The following is a 27287-nucleotide window of genomic DNA, read 5'->3' on the forward strand; positions in this document are numbered from 1 at the left end:
GGCAGTCTTGATGCCAGCTTGTGCTTCATCCAGCCCAGCATTTTGCATGATGTACTCTGCATATAAGTTGGATAAGCAGGGTGACAATATACAGCCTTGACGTACTCCTTTTCCTGTTTGGAACCAGTCTCTTGTTCCATGTCTAGTTCTAACTGTTGCTTCCTGATCTACATACAGGTTTCTCAAGAGGCAGGTCAAGTGGTCTGGTATTCCCATCTCTCAGAATTTTCCACAGTTTATTGTGATCCATACAGTCAAAGGCTTTGGTATAGTCAATAAAGCAGAAATAGATGTTTTTCTGAAACTCTTGCTTTTTCGATGATCCAGTGGATGTTGGCAATTTAATCTCTGGTTCCTCTTCCTTTTATAAAACCAGCTTGAACATCTGGAAGTTCACAGTTCACGTACTGTTGAAGCCTGGCTTGGAGAATTTTGAGCATTACTTTGCTAGCATGTGATGTGAGTGCAGTTGTGTGGTGGTTTGAGCATTCTTGGTGTTGCCTTTCCTTGGGATAGAAATGAAAACTGATCTTTTCCAGTCCAGTGGCCACTGCTGAGTTTTCCAAATTTGCTGGCATATTATTTCTTGAAGTTATATCTATATAGCAAAATAAATTTATAAAACATAATTATTATTCATGTCCACCTATGTATGCTATAAAATGATTATGTTTCACGAACTTTCCCACAGGGTGCATATGTAAATGACCAAATGAAATAAATGATATCTAAGCACTTCACACTTTGATTAGTTTAATACTTACAGTGGCTCTGTGAACTGGATCCATTATTGTCTCCATTTTAAAGATGAGAAGACTTACATTATAGAGAAATCAAGCACCTTTTGCAAGTTCTTATATTTAATAAACTTCAGGGCCAAATTTTGAATCTCTGGCCCCAAATGCACCGTCCTGAGCGATCGGCTGCATTCCCCCAGAACACGTGTGTGTTGGGGGCCCTCCTGTTTTGCACACTCATCTTGCCCCATGTGGCAGCATGTCTGGAAGGTCGCACTCAGCACAGGGGCCCGGTCAGCCCTCCCAGCTGCAGCTGGCTCCTGGTGACTTTCCCGTGTGCACTGGAGACACCATCGCTCCCATGCTCCCATGTCAGTGCCACTCCCATCACGGGCTGTGCTCTTCCTGGGCTCTGTCTGGGTGTGTTATGCTCAAGACACTTCATTTCCACCTCCGGGGTGTTTCCATGTCATTCAGTTGATGGAATTTGGGCAGAAATGAGCTGTGCTTCATCATGACAGTTCAAGCTCAGGACATGAAAGGAGAATGGTGTTGAAGAAGCTGCCCAGGTGTTTTTGTTTTCCATTTCTGTATTAAAAGTAGGTTTCTCATTTCTCTCCAATGTGTGTTCTGTGTATCCAGGCTCACAGGAGTGTATACAGGTGCTTCTGTTCATCCCCATACCCTGTCCTTTAATTATCTTATCCAGATCTTGTTTTTCTTCAACTTTGTTCCTCATTATGCTGCTTCAGTTACTTAAATGCTTGTAATGGCATCCTTGATAATCGGATATGGGCCGTTTTTTGTTTACACATATGTTCTACAGCATTTTGATTACTGGTGTGGACACAGAGCCCTGGGAATGAATATCTTTGTGGAGTTTCTGTGGTTTTTGTGGGTCTGGGTGAGGAGCCTGCAGGTCACACCTTAACACTGGCAAGTGTGACCTCCTGCCTCTGTCATTTGTAGGCACGAGGACTGGACTTGTCCCGCGTGCGGACCTGTGTGGTGGTGGCAGAGGAGCGGCCTCGAATAGCACTCACCCAGTCTTTCTCGAAACTGTTCAAAGACCTGGGCCTCCACCCGCGGGCTGTTAGCACCTCGTTTGGCTGTCGAGTGAACCTGGCAATTTGCTTGCAGGTGAGTTTCCTTGATGCCAATAAGTGCTTGGGTCACAGAGTGACTTTTAAAGACAGGCATACAGCGCCAAACTGCTCACCACAGTTCCCTGCTGATGCTAACCCACATTTAGAAGGAATCTTTCAATCAAATGCATGCGGTTGGTGCACACTTGTTTCCTTTTTCTTTTAGTTAAAGTCTGCGTTTGTCAGTAACCATTATTCATAACTAGCATTCACAGGCTTATTCTGTCCTGGGACATTTTAAGTTTTGTAGCAAGAGTTGCTGTTTGTCCAAACCTCTCAAGTCAGGCTCTTTAAAGATGAGATACTAAACAAATGTTTCACTGTGGCAAGAAATCCTGTCCCTTGAAGTACTTAGTCTCTTGTATGCAGACAGTGATTGCGGTAGGGAGAATTCCAGTATGTTAAGCAGGTTCACAAATTTGCTCCTGTGGTGACACCATTGAAGTAACACTTAATTGCTGCATTTCTAAGGTAGAGCTGTAAGTGAGGCTGCCCTCGTAAGGTAGCCTTGTATCCTATGTGGCCAAAAATATCTGTTTCCTGTCTCTTCATTAGCCCACTTCTGACCATCTTCACTGTTCTCTCCTGCTCTGAACTCTTTACCTGAGATCTAGTTTATGAAGGCGAGGAAGGTTGTGTGGGAACCTCCCCCAGTGCCCTTCAGGCCACCTCAGCCAAAATGAGCTGGTCCCAGGCTCAGCTTCAGACTCTGTTCCTTTGAGCATATGAAAAGGACAAGAACTTCCTGCACAGTAGGTGCTGGAGTGGAGGACAGTTGCTGCAAACCAGCTCCCGGAGCTCCCCTCCCTGCCACCTATCATGTCCCCCATGTGTGGCCTGAGGTGCTGCTTCTAGTTCCGCTTGGGCAACCATGGGAAGCTCCTGGTCTGCTGACTCCTGGCTAGAGCTCTCAGTATTTGGACTTTGGAGACAAAGGACTGACTATCCCCACATGATCAGTCTGATGAGATCGCTTTAGAAAAATCAGTGACAGGAAGCTTTTCTGATTTTCATTAGATGTTCCTTGCCTCTGTCTCCCTTCTCTGAGTCAGCTCCATTTTTAAACATGTGTAACTACCAGAGTCCTTAGGAGTCCACTGAGCCTTGGTCTGTGATTGAAGTAATCTGAAGGATTGGATTGATTTGCCCAGCTAGTCCTTTACATGCTGAGATTTTCTTTTGCTCTTCACCTTTATCTGTTCTGCTTGAGAAGAAATGAGAAATGCACTCATTAGATGAATCCAGCTGTAGGATTCTGTAACACTCCCTTCTCCTGCAAGCAGTGGGGAGTGAATCAGGAGTCCACAGGAATCTGTGAGAGACAGGCTCCTGCCCACAGCGATGTTACTCTTCTCTCTCTCAGAATGCTGGAAGATGAAGGGAGAAGGATAGAATAGATCCCATATTAACAAATATCATTTAGCACTTGTCCACTTCATACAGGCAACAAAGAACTCTACAACACTTTATTATATAAAATTAAAACTTTGTAGACACTAGAAATAAAGCACGTATGTTATTTACCTCTTTTTCTTATTTATTTCCATCTACTTAATCCGAAATGTTTTAAGAAGTTTTTATAAGGAAGCAGTAAATTAAGTAGGAAAAGTAAAATACACTAAAAATAATAGAAAGGGTAGAGCTGACAGAAAATAAGGGTAAGAAGCCAAGAATGAAGTTGGCACATAGGTACTTGGCACCTTGCGGCCTGAAGTACAAGCACCGTCTATCTGTGTCCTTACCACCTAGAACTGGACCTGGTGCTTTGTAAATATTTAATAAATATGAGTTGCAAGAATGTGTGGAATACTTGAAGTTCTATACTTTTAATAAAGAAAACTAATATATTCCTGTATGGAAAGCAGCCCCATCAGCCTGATGCCGAGGCAGAGGGGGCATTGCCAGTCCCCAGCCACAGTGCTCGTTTGGGAGCTTGGCAGCTTCTCTAAGGGTTTTTGTATGTTTTTTTCTGCTTGTGTGCTTTACTCTCATCGAATTTGCAGCCAGTTTTCCTCTTTCTGAATGGTCAGTATTAGAAAAGAGCTGACAGTAGTAATGAGTCTGGCAGCAGAGATGGATCAGGTGAACTCAAGTGCGTCCCCCTGAGCAGTGCAGGCCTCCCCCTGCTGTGCCTGCAGCCAGGCCTGCCTCAGCGTTGTGGAGTTCTGTGGTTTGGGGGGCTGGACCACGTGTGCTCACAGCAGGCTGTGGGCAGAACCCTGTTACCCCACACGTGGATGTGGGGTCTCTGGCATGCTCCATCCTGGGAGTGGCCTCTTGTCAGCCAGAGTCAGATTTTACTTAGAGAAACTCAAGACACAGTTCTGGCCCTCTGGGAACCACATGGACAGTACACATACAGATGAATTTTTCAGTAAGTACGTAAAATATTCTTAGGAAAAATGAAGTAAGAGCATAAAAGAGGTACAGAGGAGGCAGTTTTATGGTTAGGGTAGCCAAGAAGGATGACGCTGAGTTGACAGTTCTGCAAAGTGCCCTGTGACGTGAACGTACAAAAACGTGGGCAAAAGCAGCAACAAGTGCAAGGCAGGATTGGTCAGTGGAAATGTTTATTTTCTATTAATTTTTGCATAAATAAAAAAATATGTGATTGTGATCCCAAACAAGATCTTCATGACCAAGATAACCACGATGGTGTGATCACTCACCTAGAACCAGACATCCTGGAGTGGGAAGTCAGGTGGGCCTTAGGAAGCATCACTACAAACAAAGCTAGTGGGGGTGATGGAATTCCAGCTGAGCTATTTCAAGTCCTAAAAGATTATGCTGTTAAAGTGGAAATTTAAACTCCAGATTTAAATTTAGAAAACTTAGCAGTGGCCACAGGACTGGAAAAAATCAGTTTTCATTCCAATCCCAAAGAAAGGCAACACCAAAGAGTGTTCAGACTACCACACAACTGCACTCATATCACACGCTAGCAAAGTAATTCTCAAAATTCTCCAAGCCAGGCTTCAACAGTACGTGAACCATGAATTTTCAGATGTTCAAGATGGATTTATAAGAGTCTGAGGAACCAGATTTCAAATTGCCAACATCCGTTGGATCATAGAAAAAGCACGAGAGTTCCAGAAAAACATCTACTTCTGTTTTACGGACTAAGTCATAGCGTTTCACTGTGTGGATCACAACGAACTGGAAAATTCTTCAAGAGATGGGAATTCCAGACCATCTTACCTACCTACTGAGAAATCTGTATGCAGATGAAGAAACAATAATTAGACAGACATTGAACAACAAACTGGTTCCAAATTGGGAAAGGAGTACATCAAGGCTATATATTGTCACCCTGCTTATTTAACTTATATGCAGAGTATGTCATGCAAAATGCTGGGCTGGATGAAGCACAAACTGGAATCAAGATTGCCAAGAGAAACATCAATAACCTCAAATACACAGATGATGCCACTGTTATGGCAGAAAGTGAAGAAGAACTAAAGAGCACTCTTGATATAAGTGAAAGAGGAGAGTGAAAAAGCTGGCTTAAAACTCAACATTCAGAAAGCTAAGATCATTGCATCTGGTCCCATCACTTCATGGCAAGTATATGGGGAAACAATGGAAACAGTGAGAGACTTTATTTTCTTGGGCTCCAAAATCACTACAGATGGTGACTGCAGCCATGAAATTAAAAGGCACTTGCTCCTTGGAAGAAAAGCTATGACCAACCTAGACAGCATTTTAAAAATCAGAGACATTACTTTGCCAACAAAGGTCCATCTAGTCAAAGCTATTGTTTTTCCAGTAGTTCGTGTATGGATGTGAGAGTTGGACCATAAAGAAACCTGAGCGCCAAAGAATTGATGCTTTCGAACTGTGGTGTTGGAGAAGACTCTCGAGAGTCCCTTGGACAGCAAGGAGATCCAACCAATCCATCCTAAAGGGAATCATTCCTGAATATTCGTTGGAAGGACTGATGCTGAAATAACTGCAATACTTTGGCCACCTGATGTGAAGAACTGACTCACTGGAAAAGACCCTGATGCTGGGAAAGATTGAAGGCAGGAGAAGGGGACGACGGAGGATGAGATGGTTGGATGGCATCACTGACTCGATGGACATGAGTTTGAGTAAGCTCCAAGAGTTGTTGATGGACAGGGAGGCCTGGCATGCTGCAGTCCATGGGGTCGCTAAGAGTTGGGCATGACTGAGCGACTGAACTGAACTGATCCAAAACAAACAGAGAAGGCATAGCTTGAGGTTGAGGTCTGAGAGCAGAAGCGCCACGACTCTTGTTCCCATTGTATTTCTGCAGGGCCTGATGCATGAGAACTGTGTAATAAAGATATTAAATATACCAAAACAATTTTTAAGAACAATTATATAAATAAGGAAAACAACCTGAAAAGTTATGAATTTTTAGAGACTGAATTTTTTACCAAAGAATATTTAGGAAACAAAAATCGGAAAATACAGACCAGCCAATAAATACCACCCATCTGCCTAGAGAGAATCACCATCAATTCCTTAACGTGAAAACATGAAAAACAGAAATGCTAGGGTGTTTCCCAAATTCCAAGCCCTGTCCTAAGTGCTTGAAGGTGTTGTGAAGGTCATGCCATTTTTCTGGTAACCCCAGAATTACCAGCGTGTGTGAAATCAGTGAGTGTTTTCAGTTGATTGGTGGTTGTTTGAGGGCATGTTTTCTCAGGTGGATGGGCCACCATGCTTCCTCAGGGCCCTCGACTGGGCTGAGTGCCCTGGGAGAGGGCAGGCCTCCGTCTCTCGAGGTATGTAGCTAGGGACCTTGTCCAGATGAGGAATGGAGCCGCATCTGAGCTGTGCTCTCAGAATCACATTTCTAGTGTCCATGGGCCCCCTTCTAGAAGTGCCCCCTGGTCTTGGGGAGGCTGAGTTGTGCAGCTAGCAGGTTGTGGTGACTGCAGAAAGAAATGTTGGTGATGCGTGAGATTCTGAGGTACCTGAGTGGCGCAGCACGAGGCCAGACCCACACAGGACTGTGCCCATCCAGAAACCTGGGCTTGTTCCAGCTTTCTCGGGATGTCAGGAGAGACAGTCAGCCAGGGAAGATGTGCAGCATCCGAGGAGCTGCCCCTAATGGCTTTAGGGTCTTTCCCCTGTGGACTCGGATGCTTTTGGATGGTGGAGGTGGGTACCAGAACCTGGCAGATGAGAGGGAAGGGGATGCAACGTCTTGGAGGACGGAGCTGAGGGGGAGGCAGGCTGGGGAGTCCCTCCCACACCACTGAGCGAGGAGCCTGAGGTTTGGTCCATGCTTCATGCATACTCTGAACTCTTTTCTTGTCCTAATCTTGTAGATGAGCAGGGCTAGACAGCCTGAAGATTCACAGACTTCCAGGGTCACCTTTATTGTTGTAGTAAGAAACTTGAAGCTATTTCAGTGAGGAACACTCGACAGATTTGGTCAATTAAATTCATACTCCCTGCTTTCTCAGTAAAGAACAGAAACTAGAGAAAAGTACCATAAAATCAACACCCACTGACCGTATGTATGAAAAGCAGTTCCTCAGGCCCACCTGCCCGTGGCCAGTCATCTGTTACCTCCTCTGTTGCTCTGTGGATATGTGAACATCTTTTTAGATTTTTTTTTTAGCCTTTAATGGTACAGTGATTGATTTTAATGATTTCCATATTTGACATTGTTTTTGATCTTCTTTTTACTTTGTTCTCTGCTTTTTGCATTCTCCTCCCCACCCCTCCCTCTTCTTCATCCCACTTTTACTGCTGGGTTGTCTGTTTCTGTGTCTGTGTGTGTCCTCGATGTTCGGTTTCTATTGGTCTGGTGTCCTCTGCTCCCACCTCCTGCTGCTGTAGCCTCACCGGCTGTGGAAGCTGGCCGAGCAGGTAGGGACTTCCCGCCCGTCCACACCAGTGCCTGCAACCACACAGTTTCATCAGCTGCCAGCAGTGGGCAGACTAGGAGTTGAGTGCGGAGATGGGCTGGGCTTGTGGACCCGTGGGCAGGAGGGCTGACAGCCAGCGTGATGTCATGTCTCAGATCTCTTCAGATGTCTTGCATTTGTGACAAACGCTGTGCTTCCATTTACACGATCTGTGGTGTCTTTGCCAGTTTGGGGTCATTTCTGTTTTGCTTCATTTTTTGCTTCTAGTGACCTGTTTTCTGATTTGTTGGTTTTTAATTGGCCTCTTGTGGTTACGTGCTTTGCATTGCTCAGACCACAAACTGTTCCTCCACTCAGCTCTGGTCTGTGACACAGCCCCCGGAGTAGCCGCAGGTCAGCGAGGGTGCTGTGTCCTCACGGCAGGGCAGCTCCTCCTCCAGGCTGATTGCATGTGCTTTCTCAGGGGGCGGGGGAAGTTATCGTGTGGTCCAGTGTGGTGTAATGAAGGTGTCTTTATTTTTTTCTTTTTCTTATATTGAAGTGTGCCTTTGATATAAGGTTAAGATTCTCTCGTGAAGAATTTTAGTGTAGTTCTTCAACTAAATCTGAGAGTCTCCTTATTTTTTGGCAGATTTTTTTTAAGGTTCTCTCTTTTTCTACCAAAAGTAGTGCATTACTTTCCCGGAAACGTATGTAGAATTTTTGTTTGTAATGTAGCTTTAATGCCATTGCTGTTATATAAACAGAGATCATTGTTCAGAAGTCAACTCGGTATGTATTTTGAAGAGATTTATGATTCCAAGATAAGATTTCAGGACCCTGTGTTTAAATAAATAATTCAGACCACAGGGTGCTGCCCAGATGACCAGTGATAAAACATGTTACCTCCCTGACTTATGTCTTGGGCAAAAATGGCCTCCCACCCTGGAGGAAAACCAGGGCACAAGTAGAACCAGAATGAACAAGATCCTTGCCTTTTATCTCTTCTTTCTCAGTCTGTCAGCTCATGTCACATGTTCTGCTTCAGTACCTTGAGCTCTGAAAATACACTTCCGGGGATGCATGTGGTGAAAGCCTCTCAGCAAATGATGCTTCACTTCCTCAGCAATCTGCTTTTGCCAATGCTACCTCTGTAGTTTCAGCCTCTTTTTGTTTGGCGAGATTCCCCTTTCCTTTCTAATTTTCATAAATGATTAGCAGTCAAGCTATGTGAAAGTCAGTATTATCTTAGTAAGATATTCTTTCAGAGTTAGGTTATCAAGGGAGAGGTGTGGTTTTAGTGCTTTTGGGTTTTGTTCAGTTTCAGACCTTATCAAAGAAATATTCCCAGTCAGTAGGAAGCACAGATGTAGCTCCTCCTAGGCAAACGGAATTAATCGCATTGTGTCCTTGCTTGCAGGGAACATCGGGGCCCGATCCGACCACCGTCTACGTGGACATGAGAGCTCTGAGACACGACAGGTATTGTGACTTTGTCTCCCGGCACCCAGCGTGCAGCGCTCCTCTGGAAGGAGGAGTGCAGTCATCTGTCCTGAGAGCAGGGGCCACGGAGTGAGCTTTCACAGCACTCCACATGCATCACCTCACATCCCACCAGGGCAGCAGCTCCTGATTCTGAGAGTAGCTGTCCCAGAGCCGCTGAAGTCAGAGTGGCCTTTTCTCACACTCTGTCAGACTTGACATTTTCTTGAACACTAGTCAGCCACTGTTTTGCACCTCATAAAATATCAACACTGCTCACATTTCTTTGCATGAATGGAAAATTTTTGTCAAGGCATTTCCAAGAAAAACTAAACTGTAAGTCAAGTTACCTTTCTGTGCAGCTTCCTAATAAGCAGCCTTGAGCAAGAAAAAGGGAGTGTGCTGGTGGATGCTTGTGAGTCCACCTCAAGGGGTCGGACAGAAGGTGGGGACAAGATCAGGAATCTGTCGCAGAACTTCAGCTCCCAAAGGGGTCCCTCCTGATGTGCCTGAGGGGGAGAGAATTCTGTCGTTTTTCTACAGGCGTCCCCAGTGATTGGCTGGTTTCTCTGTGTGGTTGTGGAGATGCCCATGCATTGCTGTTTCTTTGACATGATAATAGAGTGACTCTGGTACAAAGAGTCCTTTTATAAGTGGCTAGAGGTGCTTGTGGATGTGTCTGCTTGTTCTCAGTGGTGCCTGCCGACGTGCATTTGCTCACAACATGTGAGAGAGCTGGGGAGAGTTGTGGGTGGGAAACCAGGAGCCCCCGCCTGGCCTGGCCACGTGTGTTCTTCTTGCCTGCTGAGTTCACATGTGAGAGCGTGTCGGGGGCAAGGCTGCGGAGGGGCCTGGTGTGCCGTGCCAGCCAGTCACACCCGGGTGGTGTTCCCCACCACGGATGGGTTGCCATGGTGCCATGTCTGATGAGCATGATGTGGGAAGTGGTCCTGGTGGCATGTGGTGGGTGGAGGCCAGCGAGGCAGCTGAACATCTTGCAGTGGCCAGGACAGGCCTCTGCCGCACAGCAGATGACCAGAATGGCAGCAGTGCTGAGACTAAGAAGCACTTTGTTCCCCTGAATGCTTTGTTCTGCTTCACTCTTGGTGGTGCCTTCTGCCCCTGGAACCCTCGTTTTAGACCCCGCTGTTCACAGGGACTCCCAGGAGACAGCCCATCTAGTAGCAGAGAGAACCACTGGCCCGCAAGAGACACCAGCCCCCTGCAGCAGAGGCCTATTCAGACATCTTCAAGATGGAGACCCTTAGCGCTGAAGAGATTAAGTGACCTCTTTCGGGGGCATAACATTTCCAAACATAACTAGTAGACTTTAAAAAGAAATTTGCTTTACTCCCTACAAAAATTATTTGAAGATAATTTTATGTTGGGTTGGCCCAAAATGGTCATTGGGGTTTTTCCCTAAGATGCTGTTGTGGGCGCGCCAGATACAGAACACCATCAGCACACTTCACGCAGGGCTGCCTGGTGGACCAGACTAGGCTCCATCGGCTTCTCTTGGTGTGAGTGGCGCTCATCCTCCAGGTCACCAGTGACCACTGGAGTGGCCATCAAGAGACAGGTGCCCCTCCTGACCAGCGCCAAGACACGCCACACTGGCTGTTCTCCATGGCTCTGAAGTGACCAGCTCCTGACAGCACTCGTGGGGCAGAAGGTGTGCTTTCCTGACTGTGCTATGTCCTGGGAGTGCTGGGTGACAGTATGCAGTCAGGAGAGAGCCTCCCTGTCCATGGTACACAGGCGGTGGACAGAGCTGCCCTCCCGCCCCAGCCTACGCCCTCTTATCTCCCACAAGTTTCCTGGGTTTCTGTGAGCCCCTATCCCTCTCATATGTGCTGCACGCGTGTGCATCTCTCTCAGCTCTTCCAGGAGACACAGCTCTGCCTTCTTCTAGGGATGGTTTTTTCTTTGCTCTTGTGGATATTCTCAAGTGGGTGAAAGACCCCCCCAACCCCCGCCATGTGGCATTTGCTGACAAGACAGGATCACCCCTGAGTGGTCCTGGTGCCCCTTCCTGCTTGCCTGGAGTCACTGACACAGAGCACTGTTCCATGGTGGCCAGAGAAGAAACTCTTTGTCCGCCCTGCATGCTTGCCCAGGTCCCTGCCACCACTCAGCAGGGGGGAGGCCGCAGGGAAATTCTTAGCAGGAGAGTTTCCGTATTTGAGATAAGATCCACCTGCCCAGCAGGGACAGGAGACAAGATGAACTCCGAGGGCAGAATGAGGACGGGAGGCTGGTTGCCCTGAAGCAGCTAGAGAAACAACATAATCTTATACCTGAAGCAACTAGAGAAAGAAGGACAAATAAAACCCAAAGTTAATACCAGAAAGAAAGCATACAGATCAGAGCAGAAGAAAGTGAAATAGAAACAAAATAGTAGTAAAGATGAATAAAACTAAAAAGATGGTTCATTGACAAGACAAATAAAATTGATAACTTTTAGCCCAGATTTATCAAGGAAAAAAGAGAAATCAAATTGATAAAATTAGAAATGAGGGGTTCCCTTCCACTCCATTTTCCTGAAGTAAAAGTTGTCTGTAGATGATTGGTCAGCATCACACTCTGAGAGTAACATGGAGAGAACTGAACCCAGTCATGGGATAAAGTAATACAGCTGAGGAGGGCTCAGTGGGCTGGGTTGTGACTGGCTCCAGGGTCCTCCACAGTTCTTGAGTACCTCACCAGCAAATAGTTCTTAGATTGAAAAGCACTTCTTTCCAGAAAGGAGATTTTGCTGTCTAAACTGGCCAGTCCTCTCCAGTGTGCCTGGCTGAGGCGGTGGATGCTGTGCTGTGGGGCCTGCAGCCCCCTGTGTTTGCAGGGGACAACCCCAAGAGGTCTCCTGTCACAGGAGTGGTGGCCCTTTGAGGAATGCAGCTTAATCCTCACTCTCCCTTTTCTGCACACGCTGTGTTGACCCCGTTACATCAATGCAGAGTCGTCGTTGTCTGCTTTTTCTTTGACATCTCAACTCCCTTTGCATTGGGTAATGCTTGTCAACAGAGCTAATGTGCCTGTCGAACTGCTGGGCGTTGACCCAAGTCCTAGATGTGGAGGAGGGAGCCAGGGTCCAGACCACACAGTAACACCTTCTGTTTTTCTTTGTAGAGTACGCTTAGTGGAAAGAGGCTCTCCTCATAGTTTGCCCCTGATGGAGTCAGGAAAAGTAAGTACAGAAGAAAGGCATGTGCATATACATTTGAACCCAAGTCTCAGTTTGGGGGCTTTGGAAAGTTAAGAAGTACATGGAAGACTATTTCCAAAAAAAAGTTTTCTTGAAAAGTAATATGTCAAGTCCAGAGTTGGACACAACTGAGCAACTGAACTGAACTGAATATATCAAGTGGTTTTGACCATGAGCACAGAAAGTCAAAGGAAGCCCCAGGGCCATGGCACCTTCTCTCTTGTTCTGTTCTGTGTGGCTTCCGCTCCCACAGGTGTCTCTGGGTCTACAGCAGCTTTTCCAACTCCAGCCCTTCCTTGCATTCCACCCAGAGGAGGAGCAGCAGGAAAAGGAGGAGGCTGCAGGGATGGCTCCTCAGCCTATTCACTCACACTTAGCACCTCTGGGCATGGTTACCCCACCTGAGAAAGGCAGGCTGGCAGTGTCATCGGTACATTGGGTCCAAATGTCCATGGGCCTGGCCAGCAGGCAGAGCTTGTTTACTGTGGAACTAGACAAAGACTGGTTATCATGACAGCTAGTCGTTCCTGCCGTGTCATTTATAGAACTAAAGTGCAAGGAATGTATTTAAACCTGAATGAAAACTCTTTTCCCCCCGGCCCCTATTGTCAGATCTCTTCTCCACTTAACATGATTCTAGAGGCATGTTGTTCGGGACCTTTTACAGTCTGTGTCTTCACGGCTGACTGGTTAGAGTTCTTGGTACTGTTTTTAAGGTGGGATTCAGCACTTCCCACCCACCCAGCTCGACCTGGTGGGCCGTTCACCAGACATGCTCCCGTAGCTCTCATCACAGGTGTGTGGCCTTACCTCAGCTGCACAGTTAGTAGCTGAACCAAGAGGGGCTCCAGTCTAAATTTCCAGAATCAGCTTTTGATTCTTTACATGGTTCCAGTGGAATTCAGAGCATTTCTGAGCTAAACGTCCATTAAGAAGGAGGTGTTCAGTATCAACGTTGTGCTATTGTCAGCCAACAGACAAAGTGGGCAGTGTGGCAGAGGAGGGGCAGGGCTGCAGGGACGTCCTCCACTTGGTGCGGCAGACACTCTGGTGGGACTGCTGCCTCTTCCGGACACCACAAAGCAGCTCCGCTAGTTCTCCTTTGCAAGCATCAAGCTTGTTAAATTATATCATCTGTCATGTTTCTGTTCAAAGTCTCACTTTTAGGATCATTTTAACACAGGCTCTTTTATTGTAAATAATTACAATGAAATGTCATTGATTTGCTGTCATTATGTGATACTGTGGTATGCAATTTTGATTTAAAGCCATTCACTTTCTAAACCATTTTAATAGCGAAAACACGCACTTGGCATGAAGCATCTCCCTGTCTGCCACTAACAAGACTGTTCCTTCCCACATAGATCCTTCCAGGGGTGCGGATCATCATTGCCAATCCAGAAACGAAAGGACCCTTGGGAGACTCACACCTGGGCGAGGTGAGAAATGGGATGGGTGTCTGTGAAGGTTCAGGATTATGAGGTGGTGTTTACTTAGCGAGTATCACATTTCTCTCCAAAACATTTAGCAAAGAGGAAGCTTCCTGTGTATGGGCAGAGTTTCCTTGTTTTTCAGCTCTCCATTTGAGTTCCATGTGCCTGCTTCACAGCAGAGAAGTCTTTCATCAGGAACACGATAGAGAATGTGCAGAGGGAATCTTGCCAAACCCAGAATCATAGCAGCACCAACAACCATGGCAGGCGGGCTGGGGACATGACGGTGTTTGTCTGGGTCAGAAAGTCACTTTTATTCCCTTGTATTGACGATGCAACCTACTCAGTGACTCCCCACCCACCCTGTGCCCTGCACACTGCTGGGTGCATGCGGCCGTAGGAGACCCTTCCTGGGCTGCTGGCCAGGAGCGCCCCTCTGCCCTTCCCGTCCACCTCACTCCCTGATTAACTTGCTTCCAACACATCTGCCTCCCCGTTTTCCTCTCCAAGGCCAGGCCACAGTGACCGTGACCTGCCCACAAGGACACTCCTGTAGGTGCCACCCACCCTGTGGTCAGCTGCCTCTCTTCTTCTAACCTATCCTGGTCACACACACAACACTGCCGTTGATGGCACCTTTAACTCACACACCAGCCCCGCCGCTCTCTAGGGCACCATGCCACACACATGTATGTGTACACAGGGAGGGAGTGGTGTTGAGGCCTGAGTCTCAGCCACCGTCACCCCCAGACCCTTTTCCTTCTTGGGCAGTTTATTGGCCCCTCACTCATCTCTCTCCATGTGAAGATCAAAATTGAGATGATGAAATGCTATATGGACCTTATTTTAAAATTTCCTTTAAATGCACATCTAAGAATGAAAATTAAATGTGATGCCTGCCATCTCTGGCCCCTGCTGTCCTCACAGGGCGCGGCCTCTCAGAGCTGAGCACTGGGCTGAGGGGCGGAGACCCCTGCACTCTGGCATTGTGCTAGGAACCTGTCTGACAGGTTCTCTTCCCCTCACTTGCTGGAGACCCTCATGCCTGGGCTGCTGCCTGGTTTGCCCTGGCAGGTGTGGCTGAGGGCTGCTGGCCAGACCCTTTGTCCCTGACTCAAATAACCATTTCCTAAGATACAATGTGCAGGCATTTTTATCCTCCATTTTTTGTTGTTACAGTGCCTTTCCCTTCTAGAGTTTTTGTGTTGTGTTATTTTATTACAATATATTCCCCAAAGTATACAAGCCAGAAAGCTTTTTAACATTTTCCCAGCTTGCTTTTTGGAAATAATCAGTACATTTGAATAAATAGAAGGAAACTCTTACAACCTCTTTCATTTGATATTTATTTCAAAAGCCCTTGGTTCATCTCCTTTAACAGGATTCTCCGAGATGATGGCTTGGGGGTTTGCTCAGGCACGAGTGTGCTGCCATGTTTTCATTTCAGCAGACTTTGTGGTGTCTGTGTCTGCCTGGAAACAAGCCGTCCTGTTTTTTTGCAGGCCAGGGACAGACGGAATACAATCCGTTGAATTGTAAAAGTAGTTTCTGCCCTGGACATCATGTCAAGTTAACTTATGCAGTCCATTTTGCTTCCTTACAGATCTGGGTTCACAGTGCCCACAATGCCAGTGGTTACTTCACTATTTATGGAGATGAATCCCTCCAGTCAGATCACTTCAACTCAAGATTAAGCTTTGGAGACACACAGACAGTCTGGGCACGAACAGGCTACTTGGGATTCCTACGGAGAACTGAACTCACTGATGCAAATGGAGGTGAGAGTTCCCAATAGGAGGCAGGAAGTCCTCAGACACCGAAAACTCGTGTGTGTGTGGGATCCCAGTCCCAGGAGAGCATGTGTGCTTGCTGCAGGCAGCCTGGAGACAGCCAAGGGTGAGAGAGCTGGGGTGGGGCGAGAGAGAGCCCAGGGTGAGAGAGCCTGCCCAGGCTGTGCGCGTCAGCCGCTGAGGATGCACGTCCCATGCTCTGTCCTCCTCTGTGAGCTAGGAACACGTGTGAAATCAGGGCAGGGGCCGGGGGCTGTGTTGTCTATGATAAGTGCCTGTAAGTACAGCTCACCGGCTTGTCACCAACTGTGGCGCTGTCAGCCCCACCCAGGATCCCCTGAAGCTGCATTGTTCTCTTCTGGGCAGAAGGCCCTGGCCTCCAGTGCTCTGGCCCTGCCAGGCACCCTCAGGGAACAGTAGCTCAGACGGCTAGCGCTGGGTGTGGGTGTGACACAGAACCCACATGTAGGAGCCTGTCTGCTTCTCACATTGCTGATCCTGGAATCCTCTCTCTACTCCTGAAAACAGAGACAGGACTTGGGTGTTACTGTGGGGCGGGGGGCCTGAGGTTTCTTGTGAGATCTGCCAGCCCCAGAGATTAGTGAGACTTCCAACCCACCTGCCTGGTAGGAGGTGTGCCAACCAGGCCAGACCAGCAAGAATGCAGAGGAAAAGTACAGAAATATTCTGGTGTTGTATTTTCTTTTATTTTTTTAAGGTTTAAAAAACAAAACATTTATTTAGGAAGGCTGAAATGATTGTATGCTAATTTGAAACAGCTAAGTTGTGTAAGAATGTTCCATATTTTATATCCTCGAAGGGTTGGATTCCATTTTGTGTGCTGTGTTCTTTCTTCAGACCTTCTAACTTCAGACTGGTGTTAAGCAGAAGCATGGCTCGCTCCTTTCTGTGGGAGCCCAGCCTCTTCACCCTCACAGAGGGCAGGCACGTCTGTGCAGGCTGTGCAGTCTCAGCACAGACACATTATAAGGCTGGCAGCTGGTCCACACAGTGTCCTGTTGGCTCTGAAGCCTGCTCAGCTTCTCGCTGCAGGCAAAAGCTCAGAAAACACCTTCCCATCACAGGGATCAGATTGGGGCGGCATTGATCTCGTCGCTGGCTGGCATTGTATTTGCAGTTTGGGGAAGTCATAGACTGTTTCACTGGAGGGTGCCCTCTGGGATTCCTTGAGGAACTAAGCTTAGCAACACCCAGACCTCAGCACTGGTTCTGCCTGTGGAGTCCGTGGGCTGGGAGGGTGGGAGGACCCAGCAGCTGCGGTCAGAAGTCAGCAAGTGATTGCCTCCGTCTTGTCTGCCTTAGCCTAGAGACGGAGAAGATTTATTTTCTGGTATTGCACATGTCAGTCACTTCTCATAAACTCACCCTGATGCACTCAGAACCCTAAAGATGAAAGAGGTCTCCTTGTTTCTAAGGAAAGATGGACTGCTTGTTGTCATTATCCCAAGGTTTACACAACTGACAAGAATAACTTTACCAATCACATAAACTAAGGGAATCTTTGTTTATGAACATCCTCGGAAACTCAGCTTTCTTTCCCACTCAGACATGTAGTGATAAGAGAGTTGAACCCTTGTGTGATGGAACCACAGGGAGCTTGGTGTTGCTTTGGCTGTGCTGGATCCTCTTATGTGACTCCACTGCATCTCAGGCAGTGCTGCCGAGGGATGTACGTGGAGGCTGCCCCTTGGGCAGAGGGACCGTGCAGGCATGCGGCCAGCCACGTGGCCACACAGCCCCCACCCCCGACTCCCCACTGCCACACCTCGTCCCTGAGCACCTTGGGCTGCAGTTTCCCTTAGAAGGGAAACCAGACCCTTGCTCAGGGGTCTTTCTTGTACCTCTCTTCCGTGTTTAGGGGTAGCGCTCGTCTTTATTCTTTAAGAGACTTGAGCAGTTTTGCAGTGAAGCTCACATAGTGTCCATTCCCCACGCAGAGCGCCATGATGCCCTCTACGTGGTAGGGGCCCTGGACGAGGCCATGGAGCTGCGCGGCATGAGGTATCACCCGATAGACATCGAGACCTCGGTCATCAGAGCCCACAAGAGCGTCACAGAATGGTGAGGAGCGGGCAGGCAGCCCGAGGGCCAGGATGAACCCGAACCTCTAATGAGCACCCCTGGTGCGGTTGGTGCTCTTCCTGAGGGGGACGGACAGATGGCTGGGGGGTGTTTCCAAGGAGCTGATTATTTGGTTTTCTGTTACGGAAAGTGTGATGTAGGGTGAAACACTGTCCACAGGGAGCCTGAACCCAGTGAGCCCTGTGGGAAGGCCTCAGCTCCAGGAGAGGCCACGCTTGCCAGCCTCATAGTGTCATCAGTGACAGGTCACCCATCCCACCACTTGGAGGTGGCCTGGGAGGCCACGCTGTGCCCACCCTGGCCACTGGGTGGCTGTAACTTGCACGTGTCAGTCACTTCTCATAAACTCACCCTGATGCACTCAGAACCCTAAAGATGAAAGAGGTCTCCTTGTTTCTAAGGAAAGATGGACTGCTTGTTGTCATTATCCCAAGGTTTACACAACTGACAAGAATAACTTTACCAATCACATGAACTAAGGGAATCTTTGTTCATGAACATCCTCGGAAACCCAGCTTTCTTTCCCACTCAGACATGTAGTGATAAGAGAGTTGAACCCTCGTGTGATGGAACCACAGGGAGCTTGGTGTTGCTTTGGCTGTGCTGGGTCCTCTCATGTGACTCTACTGCACCTCAGGCAGTGCTGCCGAGGGATGTATGTGGAGGCCGCCCCTTGGGCGAAGGGACTGTGCCTGGAAGCAGCAGCACCAACCACTCCTCAGGGCCTTCACGTGGCACTTGAGCAAGGACAGTGGCTTCAGCACCACTGGCCACTGTTCCTCTCACCCGCCTCGTTTCCTGAAGGGTGGAGGCCTGAGGGGGCCTGTCTGCAGGCTCAGGGCAGGAGCCCCCAGGGAGGCTCCTTCTGAAATCTCTGGGGGGCAGATGGATTGGCCTGCGAGTGTCGGCTGCCTCTTGTCAGCTGACGCAGGCTGGTGTTCTCGGCCACACGCTGCACCGCCAGAGGGCTCGGCAGACAGAAGGGGCGAGTGGACGGCAGAGCTTCCTCCCCAGTCAGTGCTGTGTTTCAGGGCGAGCAGCAGCAAGCCCATCTGAGCACAGGTCTTCCACCTCTAAAGCTGCCTGTCCACTCTCGTGTGAAGGCAGGAGCCCCAGAAAGGTGTCCGCCAGAAACAGTAGGGGTCCGCCTCAGTATGCACTGAGGTGTAAGTAGTCATCTCAGCCTTCTGTTTTTGTATTTTTTTAAGAAAATAATTTCAAGTGACTTGTATTGCCTCCCTCACATATTTTCTATCTAGTTGAAAAGGTGCCATTTCCACTGGGAAGTGTGTGGCCAGGGTTCCCCTGTGGGTTTCTCTTGCCTGTTCTGAGCGTCACTTAGATGCCGTGAAGCTTGCTCCTTTCTCTACTCTCAGAGGCGCCAAGAGGGAAGGAGCAGCAGGCTCGGTCGCGAGGGGCTTCTCTCCTCAGAGTGCGAGCAGCACCACGGCTCTGCTGTCACCCCCCTCCCCAGGCCTGTGGCTCCCCCAGGCAGCCCCGTCAGTCACTTGGTGCAGAGAAGGGAGGGTGTGAGGCTGGGTCACATCAGTGACTGCCTCACTGAGCACGGCCCAGCCACCCTCAGCCGCTGTGGCCCCAGGAGGGCTCCAGCAGCCTCCCGCTGCCCCCTGTACCCCTTCTCAGTGAACTGTGGGATCCACACTGACTCTGATGCTGTACCCTCAACGCCAGATGTCAGGATAAAACCGTCCCCAGCGTGGCCACGAGCAGTCACGTGACTCACAGACGTGCAGTTCTCTCGAGCAGCTCCCTCGGGGTGATGCTTGTCACAGAGCCAGCCCTGGGAGTCTCCAGTGTCCCTCTTCCATTTTAATGTGATCATTGGACATACTAAGCAAAATACACATTTTTTGTTAACAGGCATACGCTATGCTTTTAGGAAACAGTGATGACTTTCCCCAGACACTTCCTGCCTGACAGCTGAAACAGAACATTCTCTGTATCTGACTCCAGCAGCCACTGCAGGCCCCGGAGCTTGACCCCGCTCTCCACGGGGCTCCGGTGTGCTAAGGTTCTTAAACATTCATGTTTTAAAAGCCCTACTTCCTGATGTCAAGGTGGCCTAAAGTATAAAACATTGGACTTAGTTAGGCTTTTACAAACTGGGCAGACAAGATACTGCGGGTGGTCCTCCTGAAAGATCCAAGTAAGACACTTCTGGATAGAGCTCTGGCGTCCCCAGGAACTCACCCACCTGAATCAGGTCCCCTGTGTTGCCCTCACCCAGTTCCTGAGACAGAATCTGTCAGTGTGCCCCAGGTCTGCAATCGAGCTCTGAGGTACCTGACCCAGCATGGTGGCTCATCTGCTTACATGCACACGTGTTCACCCCCTGGGGACAGAGGCAGGTCAGGACTAGCCCTAGGGCCCACTGTCCCAGCTCAGCAACGGTCCCGCCGACTGCACTGCAGGCTTCCCAAGTTCCTTTGGGGATGGGCTGCACCCTTAGGGCCTTGTGTAGAATCAGGGAAGGCAGGGGTGGGCTGCCACCCTGAGAGCAGGTTGGTAAGAGGTGTGGACGCATGGAGTGTCAGAGCTGCTCTGGAACCTGCAGACCGGAGAAGGCTCAGTGCCCAGCAGGAACCCAGTGGGACATCCAGACAGAATGGAGTCGCTCCAATTGTACAGTGATGCTTCTTTCTCTTTCAGTGCCGTGTTCACCTGGACAAACTTGCTGGTGGTTGTGGTTGAGCTCGATGGGTCCGAGCAGGAAGCCCTGGACCTGGTCCCCCTGGTGACCAACGTGGTCCTGGAGGAGCACTACCTGGTGGTGGGGGTGGTGGTGGTGGTGGACATCGGTGTCATCCCCATCAACTCCCGGGGCGAGAAGCAGCGCATGCACCTGCGTGATGGCTTCCTGGCCGACCAGCTGGACCCCATCTACGTGGCCTACAACATGTAGATGCCACGTAGCGCCCCTTCCACGTGGCCTACAGCATGTAGACTCCGGGGCCCGCATCTACGTGGCCTACAGGATGTAGACGCTGGGGCCCCCATTTATGTGGCCTACAATATGTAGACACCACATAGTGTCCCATCTATATGGCCTACAACATGTAGATGCCTGGGGCCCCCATCTACGTGGCCTACAATGTGTAGACGCCACAGAGTGTCTCATCTACATAACCTACAACTTGCAGACGCCCACGTAGTGTCTCATCTACGTGGGCTACAACATGTAGACACCCGGGGCCCCCATCTACATGGTTACCACATGTAGGCACCCACATAGTGTCTCATAGCTACGTGGGCTACAACATGTAGACACCTGGGGCCCCCATCTACATGGTTACAACATGTAGACACCCACGTAGTGTCTCATCTACGTGGCCTACAACATGTAGACGCCTGGGGCCCCCTGTTCAGTGTCACAAGTGTGGGCACCAGGGCACCTTCCCCAGCAGAGCCTCACCATGCTGTGGGGAGACTTCCCACACGTCCTGGTCGCACAGGGATGAGACGTGAATGTGAAGTTTGCTCACGAGGACTTTGCGTTAACTGCCTTTAGTTTGTTGGAAAAGCCCATTTCAAGAACTTTCTTTTCTTTTTTTTCAATTATTGAATAATAAGTGCTTTCTTCGTAAATGTGGTATTTTGTTAAGCCAAAATAGCAATTAAAAAAAAATATTCTGCCCTCCAGATGGGTTCTTTTAAACAGTTCATGTAGTGTGACAAAGAATTGTTTTCTCTGTTTTAATGTGTCATGAAATCTTAATGCCATGGACCTGCTACTGATTTAAGCCATTGCTGGAGCCCATCCTTTTAGGACAGTGTGTCAAGGTACGAGAAAGCCTTCCAGATAGCACCTTCCAATTAGATTCTAGCCGCTTTCTTTGTCAGAAATGTACTCAAGAAACAGACTGATGATCGGCCCTCCAAGTTATCATAGAATGAGAGGAAATTATAAATAAGGTGTATTTCGGCAATTACCTTGCAGATATCTTTGTACTAAACTAAAAAGATAAAATAAGTTAACTCCATATGTAATTATGTACAAAACGTTTAATTTATTTTGATCTCTTTAGAAGTATAACAGAGAAAACATTCAAGAATATTAAAGTCTTGTAATGTTTGCTAATATAAAAAGTGTTGTATTATCTTGCGTGGATAGCATCACAACAGATATATATATATATGAAATATAAGTTCACTAAGAACAAAGGGAATTTTAAAGTTTAAAACACAGAACCTGTCACTTGCATGGTGTCCCCTCCGCTGCACTGTAGATAGACTCTCGCCGTTGCTGGTGTGAGCAACCAGACGGCCTGCAGCCCAGAGCTTCTATTCTGGAGCCAGAGACCAGCTGTGGGGCCAGCGCCTCGGAGGTGGCGGACTGGAGCCGGGTGTGCACTTTCCCTCTGCCGCGGGGTCGTGACGGACTGTCGGTGCCACGTGCCCACCGCAACGCGTGGCCTGGGGAGCAGCTGGCCCACTGCACGCACTCCCTCGGCTACAAGAATTCATTGCACAGTGTTTTCATCATTTTGTTTGTCACCTTTTTTTGGTCCTTGGTATGAAAAGGAATGTCGTTCTGTGGTCATTGGCAGCAGGTTGCGCTGACTCCCTCAGCGGCTTTAAGGGAGGAGACTCACTAGGAGGTCATGCACGGAGCTGCCCCAGCTGTGCTGGCTGGAGTGGGAGGCCCCCAGCCCCGTCGTCGCTCCTGCTGCAAGGACATGCTTCTGATTTCCGTCTCTTGCTGCTGCCGCCGCCTCATGCACCTTGAAACTTTGAAAGCCCCTCGCACACTCCTGGATTGAACCAGCTCGTCGGCATCCAGCCAAGAAGAGATACCAGCTTCCGAGTGAGATCCCCTCCATGATTGCCCCAGTGTGCCCGGGGTTCCTGTGCAGGGTCTGCCTGGTTCAGAGTGTTGCTGGCGAGACTGAGACCCTCTCTCTGTAGTGGTCTCACCTGCCTTGCTCTGTGCACTGGCACTGAGCCCTTTGCCACAAGAGAGTTTTGTTTGACTTCGGAGATCCAAGGCTAATTGCTGTTAGGATTTTAAGTGGCATTTAAAAAAAATTTGTCTGCATGTGGGGTTTCTTCCATCTCCACAAGTTATTTGATTTTTAAAATATTTTTATTTCATTGCTGTGTATGAGTATTTCTCCACATGCTTCAGATAAACATTCCCAGTCTTCTGCTTCCCAAGGGGCACCCCACCACACACACAGAAGATACATGCTCACTGTGTGGAAGTGTAGGGGAGACTCCACCACACACACACCCACTGTGTGGAAGGGCTGGGGGGACCCCACCACACACAGAGGGTACACGCCCACCATGTGGAAGGGCTGGGGGGACCCTACCACACATACAGAAGATACATGCCCACTGTGTTAAAAGGGCCTGGGAGGACCCCAACACACACACAAGATACACGCCAACTGTGTAGAAGTGTAGGGGGCACCCCACCACACACACATCCACCGTGTGGAAGGGTAGGGTGGACCCCACCACACACAGAAGGTACACACCCACCATGTGGAAGAGCCGGGGGCACCCCACTCCACACACACACACACACACACACACACACACAGTGTTTAAGGGTAGGGGGACCCCAACACACACAGAAGATACACACCCACCAGGTGGAAGGGCCAGGGGGGATCCCACCACACACACAGAAGACACATGGCCACCATGTGGACAGGTACAGGTGTGACCCCCACCACAGAGGACACAAACACCCACAGTGTGGAAGGGTGGGAGGGGGCAGTTTCGGGTCAGACACTGATGAGGAAGCAGGACTTAAGGCCCAGCGAGGGGGTGTGAGGTTGCTGGTGCCCTCCTGAGGCCTCAGTCCTGCTGCCTGTGCCAGCGGTGAGGGCCAAGGGCTCAGGGCTGGGATCCAGGTTCTGTTGTGCAAGAAAAAGGGAATGAGACTCTCAGTACCACCCACTTAGCAATAAAGGAGGATCGTTCTGTACTGTTAATGGAAACTGTGCTGGGACGAGTCATTCATGAGAATATAGCCAGTGTTTGTCTCGTGACCTTGTGCTTTTGAAGTCAGACAAAACTGTGTGGTCAACTTGCACAACGGAGGGTACACAGCGACCACCAAGACTCAGACCAACCAACAGGGCGGCTTCCTCATGGTGCTTGTTTGTTATATCTAACCCTGCTTGACACTTTCCCCAAGGGAAATGGTCCCTTGATAGTCAGATGCTAGCAGCGTTGCTTCATAGTGTGGTGACTGGTTAGAGAGATTCATGTGCTCAGCCAATCACGGTTCCAAACAAAATTTTTATGTGCAAAGGACAGCAACCTTCTCGTATGTTAAACCACCAGTAAGCTTTGTACATCTGTGATAACGCCTGTTTTATATTCAAATGAACAAATAAAAGCTTTTATTTTTGTTGCTCTGAAAATAGCAGTTTCTTAATTGGTCCCCTGGAGAGCTGGGCCAGCTTCCATCCCAGGAAGGAAGTGACTCCTACCAGGAATGGATCCCACTCTGTTTACATAATTTGTTGCATTATTTATCAGTACAGATAATCATACTTTGAACAATGTTTAAATTTTGATGTGGGCATTTATTGCTAAAAAATTCCTATGGCGACAAATGTTTTGTGAAATGTTTTTTTTTAATTCTTTTAAATATATCTAAATATATTTGTTCACATTTTCTCCAAGTGTACAGATTATTGGTAACCTTGAGGGACAAGGAGTGTGAGTCTGTGTGCACAAACTCTGCTGCTCCTTGGCCAGGACCGAGGTCTCACTGATGATTCCAACCCAAATTATCTTTGTGTTTCTTTTGTCTTTGCCTCTTGGAAAGTGGTAGTGGGTTAACTGACTTCCAGCCTAATGGTTATGAAAGGATAAGACGTCCAGGCTTCACCAAGTGCCTTTGTGTTAGAATTCCCCTAGAACCAGGACCATCTGTGCTAATTGGGGGTGTGGAAGTCAGTGGCTGGTGTAGACCACCTGTTTGGGTGACTGGGCATTGCCAAGAGATCCGCCCAGAGTGCGCGTGCTTCAGGCAACACGTATGTTCCCATAGAGTTCCTTCTGCTGCCTTGTTCCACGCCCTCCAGCATTGTGCTGAGGCCAGGGGACACAGGCAGGAGTTTGGTTGATAGGTCGATCATAATTCTGGGTCTTACTGTCCTTGTTGATGTCTTGGTGGCCTGAGTCAGGTGGTCTGGCCATGCGGAGGGACACAGTGTCACTGCTTCCGAGGAGGGAGGTTCCGTTCCCTCCATGCCAGGTCCTCTGTGACTCACTCACTCCCCCTGCTCAGCAGAGCCTGCCTGGTGCTGACCGCTGGGCTGGTGTCTGTCTGCCACCGTCCCTGGTGGCCGGTGCCTGGTCCCTGAGTGGCATCTTCCCGTTGTGGCCACTCTGGCTCCCCTCCAGTGGGTCCTTCCACTCATCTCTGCTGTCTTCTCGATTTTAAGGTTAATCCGTGAACAAAGTGTTGGCAGCACCAAGGTCAGTGTGAGATTTGGGTGGGCCTTGCTGCCTCGGGACAGCCCCAGTGTCAGCTCCTCAGGCTGGGATAGACGCCCCCTCCCTTCCTGCGCCTCACGCCTCCACCCTGCATGTCGCTGTCACTCCCTGACTTCATCATTCACGGGGGGAAGAGATGGGGACCCTCCCAGGGCTGGGGCAGAAGGCCAGCAGGTGGGCAGGCAGGGGTCCGGCTCTGAGCACAGTCAGGCGGGAAAGCCTCTCCTCCAGCCCCTCACTTGGCACCATGTGGGAGAGTGCAGGGCCCACCTGGGCTGTCGGGTTCTGGGGACAGGCTGACCTGCAGAAACGCAAATGTGCAGTGGAAATGGAAGACAAGACAGTGGGCACGGGGGGCTGAGCCTGGCCTCAGCTCCCCTGCCACTTTGTTTTCATGTTGGTATGGATCCTGGGGGGACAGAGGCAAGTGTTCTCTGCAGGTGCAACCCCCTCTTGCCCCAGGAGGCATTCAGGAGGTGCAGGGGAGCAGCCCTAGGGCCGAGGTCAGCAAGCTGGATGCCTCCCTTCTCTGCTGACCATCAGGAGGACAAAGACAGCGTTGGGACCCACACTTGGGTGAAGCCCAGGTCAGAGCAGAGGTGAGGGTAACCCAGCCAGAGCCGTCCCCTCACAGCTTTCCCACGGATGCTTTCCAAGGAACTGGATATACCCACACGTCTTGTTGAGTCACCCCTGGTGAGTCCCTGCACTGGAAGTGGAGAATGGCACTGCCATGTGTCCCCCTCCACCACCCTCCCCAAGAGAGGACAGGGGCTACCTGTCCTGACCGCTGTCCAGGGAGCTTCCCCGCAGGTCAGGTGGCAGCAGAGGCATCTGAGGCCGAGAACCAGTGTGGATCCTTGAAGATGGATGCTCTGATTGTGAAGCTGCTCCAGCTCCAGAGGGCAACGCGGTGTAGAGGGCGGAGTCACCTGCACGGTGGGGGCAGTGGCGTGTCACCAGCCCAAGTTCCTGGAGGTACAAGTGGACTGCGAGGTGTCGGCTGGTCTCAGCGGGGTTTAGGGATGCTTTAGGAACCATTGGTAGCTAGTGGGCACTTGCACCGATGAATTACAGCACGTTGAGTGTGTTGTGTCCCAGCCACAGTCCTGTGAGGCTTCAACTAGGCCACTGCCAGCCTGGAAGAAAGGGTGACACGTGTGTCTGACGGGCCAGCCAGCTTTGGTCTGAACTCCTCTGTCCTGACGTAAGTGCAGCCCTCTGGTCGCTGGGCAAGGACCTGGCCCCACAGCACTTGACTTGTGACATGAGTACAGAAACACAGGCTTCAGCCTTTCTCCCATCATGAATACTATTCTGTGGATTCTTTTCAAGTATAAATGTGATATTAGCTTCTGGTCCCTACACAGATAGATGGTAGCTGGATTTGGCCAGGTTTGGGATTGCAGTTTGCTGATTGCTGTTGTAAGACACACAAGTAGGAAGGCAAACTTTTGAGAATTAACTGCTGATTCTGGTTTTCCTTTCAAAAGCAATTAGTTTCTGAGTCTAATAGTTTGGGCTCTAAATGTTTTAATTTCTGAGCTTCTGTCTCTTTCACTTTTTTGGTCAGTAAATATTTGAGCACCAACCACGGGTCCTTGCTGGGATGAAATGGCAGAGCAGTCCCCTCCTTTGAGTCCATGTCCAGCAAGGACTGCAAGGCCTGAGCTGACTTGTGACTCCAACTCAGACTGATGGTCAGTCTTGGTTCTGCCAGGGCAGGAGGTCACATAAACTCTTCTGTCTCCATGAAGAAGGGCTGAGGCCAGATAGTCTCGTTTCCCTACACTCGCTGTTCCTCAGGTTTGACCTCTAACCAGACAAATGCCCAGCAGCTGCTGCTGATCATAACTGACCAGCTCCATCCAGGGCTGCACAGAGAAAGGGCTCTTGTTGCTCGGAGTGAACTGTGGGGGCAGGACGACCTCCGGACAACCGTGTGTGTGCAGGCACGTGGGGCAGCTTCTGCTGATGTTTCACCCTTTGTGGAGTAGGAGCTGGGGTGTCTGATGTCCTGCATTGAACAACAGGGGAGTCCCCAAAATGTCAAGATTCTTTTTGAACAGCCAAGTTCAGAATTTT

The 27287-nt window shown here is 49.3% G+C and overlaps 1 protein-coding gene and 1 non-coding gene across 3 annotated transcripts in view; one reads left to right on the top strand and one right to left on the bottom strand.

The window, feature by feature from the left end:
* The window catches only part of DIP2C (disco interacting protein 2 homolog C), a 309984-nt gene extending 285877 nt beyond the window's left edge, over positions 1–24107 (top strand). Inside the window, exons 32-39 of one of the 2 annotated variants that reach the window (XM_068987609.1) lie at positions 1707–1877; positions 7700–7729; positions 9128–9189; positions 12319–12376; positions 13759–13833; positions 15431–15605; positions 17576–17699; positions 20391–24107. In XM_068987609.1, coding sequence (XP_068843710.1) covers positions 1707–1877; positions 7700–7729; positions 9128–9189; positions 12319–12376; positions 13759–13833; positions 15431–15605; positions 17576–17699; positions 20391–20643 — 948 coding nt within the window. In that variant the 3' untranslated portion in view covers positions 20644–24107. The remainder of the gene's footprint in view (positions 1–1706; positions 1878–7699; positions 7730–9127; positions 9190–12318; positions 12377–13758; positions 13834–15430; positions 15606–17575; positions 17700–20390) is intronic. The other variant, XM_068987610.1, reaches the window with a different exon arrangement.
* LOC138091980 (small nucleolar RNA SNORD31) lies at positions 16673–16741 on the bottom strand. Its single transcript, XR_011146000.1, has one exon. It is a non-coding gene; the product is annotated as a small nucleolar RNA SNORD31 (small nucleolar RNA).
* Positions 24108–27287: the final 3180 nt, after the last annotated feature.

The sequence above is a fragment of the Capricornis sumatraensis genome, chromosome 15, assembly GCF_032405125.1.
Source record: "Capricornis sumatraensis isolate serow.1 chromosome 15, serow.2, whole genome shotgun sequence".
Classification (NCBI taxonomy): domain Eukaryota; kingdom Metazoa; phylum Chordata; class Mammalia; order Artiodactyla; family Bovidae; genus Capricornis; species Capricornis sumatraensis.